Source organism: Felis catus, chromosome A2, assembly GCF_018350175.1.
Source record: "Felis catus isolate Fca126 chromosome A2, F.catus_Fca126_mat1.0, whole genome shotgun sequence".
Lineage (NCBI taxonomy): Eukaryota > Metazoa > Chordata > Mammalia > Carnivora > Felidae > Felis > Felis catus.
In genome coordinates, this window is record NC_058369.1 from 146,166,830 (window position 1) to 146,180,056 (window position 13,227).

A 13,227-nucleotide genomic window follows, 5' to 3' on the forward strand; every position below is an offset into this window, starting at 1 on the left:
CAATTACCTTTTTCCTGGTACTCTTCTTGCTGATAGGTGTTACTTTTAAAATCTTTACTAACCTAATAAGCCAGAAATGGTTTCTCATTGGACTCTTAATTTGTATTTCCAGGATTACTGGTTAGCTTCAACACTTTTTTATGTTTATTAACCGAGTTTAAAATTGCTTGCTTGGTAGGTGGCTGGTGTTTAATTGAGGAGCTCAGCCACTCAACTCAAAGACAAGACAAATGAAACCCAGACTACCTCACTTTTATATCTAAGCTCGGACTCCGCCTCTGTTTTTTTCCTCCTCCAACAGAGCCCTTTGTGTGTGTTAACAGTCAGGGAAAGGGGTCTCAGTCTGCACAGCCGGCGAAACACTGTATTGCCCCCAAACATGTGTATTATGTTCACAGCCTAGTTCTGATTTGAGTACTTATGGGAAGAGTTCCTGAACCCTAACCGCGGCTGGAGGACCGACTATCGCCGGGACTCTTTCTGCAGGCGTGGCCTCTCTTGCTCGGCCTTCGATTGGCCCTCCTGATCCCGCAGGACTCGCGACGCGGGCTTGCTTAGCGCGGTTGATGCGTGTGTTGAGTGGCTGCTTCTGCCTTTCTCTCGCTCCACTTTTTTTTTTTTTTTTTTTTTTTTTAGCCATAGCTATGGTTACCACGTCTCTCCCCGCCTCCCTCCACCTGCCAAGAAGGCGACTGGCCATTGGCTGCCTGTCACCAAGTAAGCCAGTCATTGGTCGCTGGTGAGGACAGGGCGCTCCCCCTACCCCAGTCTCCCGGGTCTCTTGAGGAGCCCAGCAAGGAGGCTCCGCTAGTGCCGCCGGGCCAGGGGCTGCCGGGACCCGGCTGCCGCAATCGTTAGCGGGTCATGTCGGCCGCCCAGGGCTGGGACAGGAACCGCCGGCGGGGAGGAGGCGCCGCAGGCAGTGGCGGCGGCGGCGGAGGTAGCGGGGCCGGCGGGGGCAGTGGGGGCAGCGGGGGTCGGGGGACTGGCCAGCTCAACAGATTCGTGCAACTCTCCGGGCGGCCGCACCTGCCAGGTGAGTCGTGGGACAGGGTCCTGCCAGCTTGCGGGAGCGAAGGGAAGGCGACTGCTACCTTTTCTTTTCTCCCTGGCTTTCTTTTCCTTGGGAGGAGCAAAGGCAGGCCCCACGCATAGCAGAGGAACTGGGGCTTAGAGAAAAGGAAAGGTGTCTTTGAGGTCAGGGACGGAGCAGGAACACAACGAAAAGAAGCATTTTTGCTTTGTTGAAAGCTCTGTGCTGAGAGTTGTGTTTTCTTTTCAAAGGAGAGGCCGATGTTTCATTGACATTCCCAAATGTTTCGGTTACTCTGTTCCCAGTCTCATCCTCTTCCGCAGTTTGATCCTGTAAAAGGAGGATATTGGCGCCTAGCTGTGGGACATTATTTTTTAAAGGGTGCTAAGTTGAGAGAAGAGGGAAGAACATTCCAAAGAGTGTTTTTGTAAAAACCACCTCGAGTGTTTAAGAGTTAGGCATTCTGAGACTAGAAAGGAGGAGGAAAGGCGCGGGGAGGGGGGTAGAGGGTGTTGGGATGTGGATGGGGAACAGAACCAAGAGAATTAGGAAAAACTAGTTAAATTATTAATATTTTGCAGTGTCCAGAGACAGAATCGATAACGTGGTCTAGATTTTAAGGGGAGAAAAATGAAGATCAAGAATATACTTGGTGACAAAATTATGATAAAAGCAGCTGATTGAGAATTGGAAAAATGTATCCAATGTGATTATTTTACGTTTTGGCCTACAATTTCCTATCCTGGAGTTCAGATGCTTTAAAAAACAAATCAGATCGATGTGTGTGTGCAATTTTAAAGAGGTACATTTGTAAGTGAAGTGTAGTAGAGGGAAGGTAGGGAAGTAAATATTGCACAGAATGTTAAATATTATATTGGGCAAGCGTATTTTTTTACCTTGAAGAGAACGATCAGGAATGATGTGTTAATCATTCACCATATTGTTTGTGAATAATGTTGATTTTATCAGTAATATATTTGCTTAGCCGGTGAGTTTTGAGAACATGATGGTTTTTGAATTCATTTTAGTACCATGCCTGTGGTTCTAAGTAGTCAAAAATTATTTGATTAATTTGTAGACAACAAAGGGAATTTTGCACGTTCAATGAGACAGTTGCTTGCTGGTGATGAGGTTATTGATGTGTGTTAGAAATGCACATTAACCATTTATATGTGCCATTAAAATTAACATTGAAGCAGTTGTAAATAGTCAAATATATAATATACTAGGAGTTGAGTTTGAGGTGATAGTATCAGACTGGGTATTCTAGAACTGCTATATATGTGATCTTTAACATGAAAAAGAAAAAAGGAGAAATCCTTTTACCTACCTCAAGTTAACAGCAAAAACTTCTATTTTTGTGTATTGACAGATTAGAAGATAAATCTCTTACCAAAGACTATTACCGGTTTTCCCTCTACCCCTGCGATCTTTAGGTCTTTGATCTCAGATTAATTATACCGTGGACTTCATATAGGCATTCCCAGGCTCCAAGAACCTAGTTGGTGCACTTCCTCACTGCCACCACCAGATGGCAGTGGAAGCCATGCTTTCTGATGTGGGGCTTAGGTGTGGAGCTATTTCTGCGTTTCCTTAGCACACAAGGCCAAGAACAGCCATTTGTCCAGAGGGAAAGATAAAACGTGAAAAATTTAAACTGTGAGAATTCATGCAATGGGATGATCAGCCTCTTCTCTCTTTCTTTTCCTTTTGATTGGTGCTTTCATTCTTCCTTCCCCAAGTAGGCAGCTTCTGTCATTTCTTTACTATCAGAATTGGGAACATCTGCCATCTCAATAGATTTCAAATTCTTTTACACCAATTAATTATTTTCCCCAACATTGCATTTTGGCTGTCCCCTCCCCCCACACTCATTGAAAGGTTGTATATTGAGGTGTTTAAGATTTTAGGTGCTGGTGAGGCATAGAAATATCTAGGCCTGTTTTATGGCTGACCCTGGAGGTTAAAAAAGGATTCTTTTTTTTTAAGTTTTTGTAGCTAACTTTCTCTCTCCATTGACATCTAATCCCATTTTCCATTTTTTGTCCGGCTCTACCAAGACTGCCAGATACTAAGCACCCAGAACCCTTTCTTACTTTTTGCACGCAGACCCTCCATCCAGTCCCTGATGAAACAAAACAAAACACGCTGGTCTTCCTGGAGTGTTCTTGCTCTCTCCTTCAGTGGTAGCATCTTTATCCACGCAGTTACGCAACCTGAAACTTGGGCATCCTCCTTAAATTTTCTTCTCCCTTGTATTTCAGGTATAATTAATCACCAAGTTCCATTTATTTTATTTCTGCTCTGTAACTCCAGCTCATGCTGCCATCATCCCTCACTTAGGTCTCCTGCAGTTTTCTAAGCAGTCTTCCTGCTTCTCCTCTCGCCCTGCAATACCTATAGCACGCTCATCTTTTGCAAGCGCAAATCTATTCTCATCCCTGCTTACAACCCTTCACTAGCTTTTCATTGCTTTTAGTGTAAGGCAAAAATCCTTAACATGACCTAAAAGGCACTGCGTTGTGTAACTCTTGAGTTAATTTTACGTCATACGGTCTTGCTCTTAGATCGTTTTCTGCTACCTTAGACATATCATGCTCTTCCTGCCACGAGGCCATTTCACATGCTAGCCCATCATCCAAGAACTCTCTAACTCCATTTCTGTTTTTTGGCTTTTAGGGTTTTTTGTTTTTGTTTTTTAGCTTCTCTTCCATTAGAACTTAACTCGATCACACTGTGTTTTCAGGGATGCCTTCTTTGACCTTCTGATTTATTCTCTTCTCTCTATACACACTTATAGTGCCATGTGGTTCTCCTTGGGCATACTTATCATTTATGGGTGATTCCTTGATTTGCATGATTTGACACTCTTCGTATATGCACACACACTGATTGTGTATATACGTCTGTACATATGTACATGTACTTAAATTCTAGATGGATGCATTGGCATTCTATGTAAGCAATTAGTTTCTTGTGAATTTGATTGATTAGTGTGGTTCAATCCTCTACAGCCCCATTGACTCTGGACAAATGGATAAAATCAAGTTCTTACACTTAAAAGTAGACCACACTCTGCATTCATGGTGACAGCACAAATGATAATTTTGTGAAACCTTGTTTGAGCAGCTTCTTGCCTTTTTGCTGTCTCCTAAAATGCAGTCGTGATTTTGTGTTTGTCCCATAGGCCAAGACATTCATAGCTTGTTGGTCCTGGATTTCTAATTCATAATCTCTATACACATAGTAAAGAAAGAACAGGGAACATTTTTGTAGAATAGGTATGCAGAGGTAGAGCTCAGGGGCACCCAGATCATGGAGATGATAGAGTGCAAGTTACTGTTGTGATTTCACGGTGTCAGTTTGATTAAATGTATTACCTGCGATGACAGTTAGACATTGCTGCTAATGAGAGAACTGAAAAACCGACAAGGAGAAGGAAATATGTAACAACTGGTAAAGCTGGGCAAAAACAGTACTGATAACTTAAAAATGTGAAATGTGATATATGTTGCTGATATAAAATCCAAATGGTACAAAATAGCATATGATAAAAGGCAAGTTTTCCTTCTACCTTTGACCCCAGCTAATTGGCTTCTTTCCCTAGAAGCAAGCAATGATAAATTTTGAGTGTACGTGCGTGCGTGTGTGTGTGTGTGTGTGCACGTGCACGTGGAAAGAAATGGTAGCATTTCTTTGTTTGGATGGGCATTTACAATGTTTACAGTCTTGCTAATATAAATGATGATATGATGAATATGTGTCTATATATTTTTGCACATGAGTGAGTCTGTCTTTAGAATAAATTCCTAGAAGTGCGATTGCTGGGTCAAAGGATATGTACTATTTAGATTTTCATAGATATTGTGAAATTGCCTTCCATAAAGATTGTACCAGTTTATGTTTCACTGTTGGTGTTGGAGTGCTTGCAAACCAGACCCTTGATAATAGAGTGGGTTATCAAACTTTCTAAAATTGCCAATTTAATAGGTGTATTTTTCTTCATCTTTTCAATAGGTGTAAGAACCATATTTGTTAACTTTATTTATAACATCTGCTTATAGTTTTTATTCATCTGGTTATATTTTTTTGTTCATTTTCTATCAAGATGTTTAATATTGTTTATAGGAACTCTGTGTTTTAAGGAAATTAGTTGTCTTTGCTATGTGTTGAAGGTATTTTTCATAGCTCATCATTTGGCTTTTGACCTTGTTTATGGTACAGTTTTTCAGAAGAAATGAAAATTCTTTTGTAGTTGTAATTATCATTCTTTTTGGATTTTAGATTTTGCATCATAAGAAAGGCCTTTCCTATTTAACTATTATTTCTGATTAAAATGAAAATTCTTGTTTTTTCTAGGTACTTTTATAATTTTACTTTAAGTTAAATGTACTTATCTATATAAAATATAAATTATGTAAAGTGTTAAGGTAAGAATCCGACTTTTTTCTAGGTGGCTACAAGTTATTGCAGTATTAAAATACTGTCTATAGGTGTACTTGATTCCTACATATAATTTGAGGTTCTTACTGGGCTTTTATCCTGTTTCATTGATCAGTTCACCTATTTGTACCTTAATGACCCCATTCTTTGATTATAGTCTGCTCTTACTCTACTTGCCAGGGTTTTCCTGGATAGTCTTGCTTGTATAGCTCCTCTCCCCCATGCTGTTGATATTTTTATTGATAGAACATTATAGATTGATTTAGAGATATTTGATGTCTTTTTGCGGTTCATTCTTCTGTTCAAGAGCAGGGAATATATTCATTTCTTGTTCAAGTCTTCTTTTGCATCTCTCAATAACATTTAAAAATTTTTTCATTAAGACCTTTCACATTTCTTAGGTTTAGCCCTTGGTATTTTATCTTTTTTGTTGCTATTGTAAATGGAGTTTATAGTTTTATTATATCTTTTATCTTGTTTGAATGTGGGAATGCTGTTAATTTCTGAGGGTTAGTTTTGTATCTAGCCACTTTTAGAATTCTAATACTAGCTAGTTTCCCAGTTGTCTTTTTAGAGTTGTGGGGTTAAATAATCATATCATTACCAAATAAAGATAATTTTATCTGCCTCTTTCCAGGGTTTATACTTATTTCTTCCTTTTGTCACATTGTTTTGGCAAGTACTCTCCAAAATGTGTGAAACAGTAAGATAGTGGATCTTTGTCTTATTCCTAAGTTCATTGGGTGTTTTTGGTGCTTTCCTGTTGGAATATGATCTGACTTCAGATTGAAGTGTACGTATTTAATCATGTTAAAGTAGTCCACTATCACCATTTTATTAAGATTTTTTAATACAGAAGTAAATTTCATCTAAAGCGTTCATCTATAGCTTCTTTGAAAATTACATAATTCTTATCCTTTGATCTACTTTTGTGGTGAATTGTGCTACTAGACCATCCTTGCATTCCTGAATCAATTCACTTTGTCACAATGTATTACTATTTTAAATGTGCTGTTGGGTTCTATTTGCTAAACTTTATTTAGAAATTTTGTATCACTCCTCATAAGCTAAATTGCTCCGTAGTTTTTGGTTTATCTTTGTTGGATTATGCCACTTTCATAAAAGGTATTTCAAAGTTTTGTTTTTTTGTGCTTTTAAATTTGTTTTCTTTCTATCTCTGGCTAAATGGCATTGAAGTTAAAGGTTTGATTCAATTGCCTGTGAAATCTTTGGACCTTGAGTATTTGAGGGGAAGAAAAACTATTTGACAAATAATGTCTACTTTTATGATAATTTGGCTGCTTACAATATACATCTTTTAGGGGAAGCTTTGATAATTTTACTATCCTAGAAAATAACCCATTTCATCTAAGTTTTTAAAATTATTTTGTGTGAAGTTGAACAGATACTCTTTTATGATTAAAAAAAATTTTTCCTGTGTTTTTTTCTTGGTTCTTAGATTTTAGAACCAGCTCTTGGATTTATTTAAGTTAGTTCTACTATTTTCTTATTTATTACTTTTTTCTTTCATTGTTTTAAATCCTTCCTTTAGCTTTTCTTAGGTTTTATTTTGTGGTTGTATTTCTGTCTTTTTATGTTGGATGCTTAATGCTCTTTTCATTCTAAGTGTTTAAATCATAAGAATGCTTCTAAATACTGCTTTAGTTGTGTTCTGTAGGTTATAGGCTTCCTGTTGTAGTTATTTTCTAAATATCTTGCAATTCCATCAATTCCATTTTTTATTTATTTTCTTTAGTACAAGAGTAGTTAATCCCTTTATTATTATTTTTTTTTAGCCCCCAACTCCCTAGTTAATCCTTTTAAACTCTTTCTTAACATTTCCATTTCTGTTTTCAATAGCTTGAGATATACTTCACATGTCAAACAAACAATTCACCATTTAAATACCAGGGTTTTTTAATATAGCCAGATATGTGCAGTTATTATCACAGTTGATTTTAGAATGTTTTCATCACCTCACGAAGAAACCTCATGTTTTAGCTGCACCTCCCTTATCCTCTTGCTTCCATTCCCCACCCCTCCCCCACCCTAAGCAACCGCTACTCTACCTTTTGTCTCTATAGATTTCCCTATTGTAGACTGTCTCATATGAATGGAATCATATAATATGTGGTCTTTTGTGACTGCCTTTTTTTACTTTGCATAATTTTTTCAAAGTTCATCCATGTTAAAGTGGTGGATATCAGTACTCCATTCCTTTTTATGGATAAATAATATTCCATTGTATGGATAAACCACATTTTGTCTATCCATTTATCCACTCATGAGCATTTAGGCTATTTCTACTTTTTGGCTGTTAAGAATAAGACTGCTATAGTGGGGCGCCTGGGTGGTGCAGTCAGCTAAGCGTCCGACTTCAGCCAGGTCACGATCTCGCGGTCCGTGAGTTCGAGCCCCGCGTCGGGCTCTGGGCTGATGGCTCAGAGCCTGGAGCCTGTTTCCGAATCTGTGTCTCCCTCTCTCTCTGCCCCTCCCCCGTTCATGCTCTGTCTCTCTCTGTCCCAAAAATAAATAAACGTTGAAAAAAAAAATTAAAAAGAATAAGACTGCTATAAATTGTGTAGAGATTTCTGAGTGAACATATGTTTTCATTTCTCCTGGGTATATACCTAGGAGTGAAATTGTTAGGTCATATAGTAGCTCTGTGCTCTATGTTTAATATTTTGATGAACTGCCAAACTTTTCCAAAGTGGCTGGAATTTTACATTCCTACTAGTAGTGTATGAGGGTTCCAGTTGCGTCCACATGCTCTCATCAACACTTGTTATCTGACTTTTTATTTGTATTTATTTATTTTTATTTTTTTAAGTGTACTTATTTATTTTGAGAGAGAAAGAGTGAGGAGAGGTGGAGAGAGAGGGAGACAGAATCCCAAGTAGGCTGTGCACTATCAGCACAGAGCCTGATATGGAGCTTGAACCCAACTGCGAGATCATGACCTAAGCCAAAATCAAGAGCTGGACGCTTAACCGACTAACCCACCCAGGCGCCCCCCACCAAATTTTTAAAAATTTATTTTTAGAGAGAAACAGAGAGTGCACACATGTGAACAGGGGAGTGGGGCAAAGGGAGAGAGGGAGAATCCAAAGCAAGCTTCACACTCATCATGGAGCCCCACAGGGGCTTGATCCCATGACTCTGAGATCACGACCTGAGCCTAAATCAAGAGTTGATGCTCAACTCACAGAGCTACCCAGGTTGCCCCTGCCTTTTCACTTTTTTAATTGTGTTATTTGAAGTGCAAAAGTTTTAAATTTTGGTGAAGTCCAAAACTAAATAAATAAATTTTAATGAAGTCCAGTTTATCAATATCTAAAACTCTTGCCAAATCCAAGGTCATGAAAACTTATCCCTATGTTTTTTCTAAGAGTTTTATATAGCTTCCCTTTTACATTTATGTTTGATTCTTTTTGCGTAAGTTTTCATGTTTGGTGCAGGGTAGAGATTGTCTCAGTTGGCTGCCCTGTTGTCCCAGCACCATTTGTTGGAAAGACTGCTCTTTGCCCATGGAATAGCCTTGGCATTTCTGTCAAAAATCAGTTGACCATAAACATTCAGGTTTATTTCTGGACACTTGATTCTATTCTGTTGATCTATATGTCTGTCCATGTGCTGTTACCTCACTGCCTCCCATGCTTTTGCTCTGTAGCAAGTTTTGAAATCAGAAAGTGTGAGTCCTCTTACTTTATTCTTTTCCAAGATTGTTTTGACTATTCTAGGTACCTTGCAATTCCATGTAAATTGGAGAATCAGCTTGTCAGTTTATATGAACTCAACTGAGATTCTTATAGAGATTTGTGTTGAATCTGCATATCAGTTTGAGGAGTATTACCATATTAATAACATTAAGTCTTCCAATCTCGAACATGGGATGTTTTAAATTTATTTAGACCTTCTTTAATTCTTTCAACAATGTTTTATGGTTTTCAGAGTTCACTTATATCTTGCTAGCCTTTCTCAGTCCTCTTGTCCGTGTCCTTTACTATGTTGTCAGCAGTGTTTGTACTCCTTTGTGTTATATTCAATGAAGATTTCATTTCTGTGTCGGTTTTATTTTTTCCTTCCATTTCTTTCCTGCTTTCAACCTGCTTATATTTCATCTCTTCTATGGTCTATCTTCTTTGAGTTAGAATCTCTTAAATTTTTTCTGCCTTTGAAACATCATTAATTTTGGTTCAGTATGGTTTATTGTCTTCCACTTCTTACCACCACAATTATAAAAGGAATAGAAGCTCATTATTAAAATTTGGTAAGTATTGAGTGAGAACTTGAAAATCATCCATAGTAATTCCGCTTGAAAACCACTATATCAACATTTTGATATTTTGCTTTCCTTTTAGTTATCAGTGAATTCTCTTTTTTTAAATACTATGTAAGTAATTACATATCACTAGCAGCAACTTGGATACTGTTGTGTATTTAGGGGCGCCTCAGTGGTCCCGTTGGTTGAGTGTCCAATTTTTGGTTTCGACTCAGGTCATGATCTCACAATTCACAGGGTCAAGCCCTGTGCTGGGCTCTGTGCTGACAGCATGGAGCCTGCTTAGAATTCTCTCTCTCCCTCTCTCTGTGCCCCTCCCCTGCATGTATGCACTCTCTCTCAAAATAAATAAACTTAAAAAGAAAAACAACAAAAAAAATAACCCAAAAGCTGTCATATGTTTAAATATTTTACTCATAAACGCTCATTTATATTTTCTATTATTAGGAAGGATCTGTTTCTCAATTTATTATATGAATAACTTTTAGGTTTTCTTCTAGCTGATGTCCTATTTTATTTCTTTCCTTTTTTTTGATTTTTTTTTTAAATTTTTTTTAACGTTTATTATTTATTTTTGAGACAGAGAGAGACAGAGCATGAACGGGGAGGGGCAGAGAGAGAGGGAGACACAGAATCAGAAGCAGGCTCCAGGCTCTGAGCCATCAGCCCAGAGCCTGACGCAGGGCTCGAACTCACGGACCGCGAGATCGTGACCTGAGCTGAAGTCGGACGCCCAACCGACTGAGCCACCCAGGCGCCCCATTTCTTTCCTTTTTTAAAAAAAAATTTTTAGTGCTTATTTTTTGAGAGACAGAGACAGAGACAGAGAAAACACATGCACAGGGGAGGGGTGGAGAGAGAGGGAGACACAGAATCTGAAGCAGGCTCCAGGCTCCAAGTTGTCAGCACAGAGACTGATGCAGGGCTCGAACTCACAAACTGCAAGATCGTGACCTGAGCCAAAGTCAGATGCTTAACTGACTGAGCCACCAGGCACCCCATGTCCTGTTTTATTTCTCTCAGTTACAGCCAAGCTTTCAAAAAGAATAGACTCTGTTATTTATTTTAATTTCTTTTTTTTCTCTTCAATCTATTGCAGTCTTGCTTCTGCCTCCTTCATTCCACTCAAGTGCTCTTGTTAAGGTAATAACTTCCTAATTGTTCAACCCATTGGATACCTCTTAGTCTTCATCCTACCCAACTTCTCTAGATTTTTATTTTGACTACCTCCTGTACTAGAGCCTAGGAACCCATAATTAGACAAAGTCTCTATTCCTGAAGAGCTCTTAGTTATCCTTTTAGCTCTTGAACTTCTCATTAGTTTTCCTTTATCTGCCCCTTAATATTAGTATCCAAGAATATATCTGTCTGTTTATTTGTTTTCCCTTCCTACTCTTGTATTCTCCCTGGGTGATGTTATTAATTTCCTGACAATGCCTAAATCTGTCTCCAACCCAGACCTACTTTCCTGTTGGACTGTTTGCCTGTGGCTACTAGACATTACCACCCAAGTTACTGATGAGTACCTTAAATTCAGTGTCTAAAAATAATTTAATCATCTTTCCTGCCAAACCTGTTCTTTCTTCTTTGCTCCTTATCCTAACTAGTTTCATGGCTAATTCATCCATTTAGTGACCCAAGCCAGAAACCTGGGAATCACAGTAGATTCCTTCCTTTTGCTCACCTCTTACCCAATTGGTCACAGTCTTCTCAATTTCTCCTCCTTACCCTAACTCTTCAGTTTGTCCCTTTCTATCTCTCTAATCTCACCATTGATGTCTTTGGTTTTATATTTCAGCTGTATAGAAGTATTTGTAGTTAGTTGCCTTAAATTCTTGGCAAAAGGTAGGTTGGAGAGAGAGATTTAAAAAAATGTGTGATTTACTGTAATACTACATTACATTTTATTTCTTCTTTCTAGAGTGCCGTTCTCCTAATTGTCTTCTAAGACCCATTCAAGTGTACTTTATACAACTTTTTAAAATTCTCTTTTTTTTTAATCTCTTTTTTAATACAAATAGGTTATTTGTAATGAGTAGGTACTATGTGTCTGGCCCTGTTCAAGGTGTTTTATAACCATTAACTTATTTAATCCTCATAACCTTGTGAGGAAAATAACTTTTGCATCTTCTTCTCTGATGAGGAACTGAGGCTTAGAGAGAAGCTACATAACTTGCCCAAAGGTATATAGCTAACAAATGTCAGAGTTCAGATTCAGACCAGTCTGTTGGACTTCAAAGCCCATGCTATTGTGCCCCTTCTTTGTGTCACCACCTTCCTTTGTATATATATACAAAGTGTGTATCACAGTACTGATGTATACTGAATTGCAATTCTCAACTTACCTGCTTGCTAACTATAGGTTCCTTAAAGGCAAAAGTAATGTCTTACTCTTTACCGTATTCTGCAGAGATTAGAACACTGTCCAGCTCCTTACTATGCTTTTAGTAAATGTTTATTGAATGAGTTGGTAATTATCAATGTCTGCAGGTATTGATGCAAGAGAGTTATTTTACGTTACATAGTCTAAAATAGATTTTCTTTACTGAGGCATTTAGCACATACAAGTTTTGTATGGCTTTTCTAAATATTCTTTTTTTCCGAGTACACTTTTATGTTGAACATTATCATAAATAGTTGTACCACTCTTCCATCTGGGCCTTGATTCTGTCCCCTCCTGCCTTTCCAGAAAATGTATATTATGTCCTGTGTCTTCAACCTTTTTCTCTCCATCAAATCATTCCTATAGCGTTATAGCTTTATGTCTTCTAATCTCTCCTTTTCCTTTTTTGTTTTTAAGTTTATTTATTTATTTAGAGAGAAACAGAGAGTGTGAGCAGGAGAGGGGCAGAGAGAGAGAGAGGGGGAGAGAGAATCTCAAGCAGGCTCTGTGCTATGAGCCCAGAGCCCAATGTGGGTCTCGAACCCATGAGCTGTGAGATGATGACTTGAGCCAAAATCAAGAGTCAGACACTTAACCCACGGAGCCACTCAGGTGCCCCTCTCCTTCTCCTTTGATAGCCAAGTTTGTGAAAGCATTGACTAGAGTTGCTGTCTTAATCGCCATACTTCCCCATCACGTCTTTGAAGTAGGTCTTGTTAAAGTCACAGAAGGACTAATGTGTTATCAAATCAAATGAATGTTTTTCAATCTCCATTTTATTTGATCTCTCTTCATTTTAAAACATCCTTTTCCGTCAGCTTTCTAGGTGTCGGATCTGCTCTTCTTATTATGAGTCTGGCCTCTCATACCCAGTCTTAATTTTGTCAACTCTTCCTTTTCGACCAGGCCTTAATGTGAGTTCTCAAGTCATGATCCTATGCCTCCACCCTTTTTTTTTTCAAACTTAATTTTAAGTATTCTCTTCCAAATCCGTGGTTTTCAATTTCTATCCATATGCCAATAAGTAAGGCCACTTTCTAACCTCTGCCCAAATCTCTCTTGAGGGCCATATACTTACTGTCTTCA

The 13,227-nt window shown here is 38.3% G+C and overlaps 1 protein-coding gene across 5 annotated transcripts in view; it reads left to right on the forward strand.

Moving 5' to 3' along the window:
- The first annotated feature begins 683 nt into the window (after positions 1 to 683).
- Positions 684 to 13,227, forward strand: part of KLHDC10 (kelch domain containing 10) — a 70,929-nt gene continuing 58,385 nt past the window's right edge. Inside the window, exon 1 of one of the 5 annotated variants that reach the window (XM_023250566.2) lies at positions 684 to 1,036. In XM_023250566.2, the coding sequence (XP_023106334.1) occupies positions 865 to 1,036 (172 nt within the window). In that variant the 5' untranslated portion in view covers positions 684 to 864. The remainder of the gene's footprint in view (positions 1,037 to 13,227) is intronic. The other 4 variants (XM_023250567.2, XM_045052746.1, XM_011280559.4 and 1 more) reach the window with 4 other exon arrangements.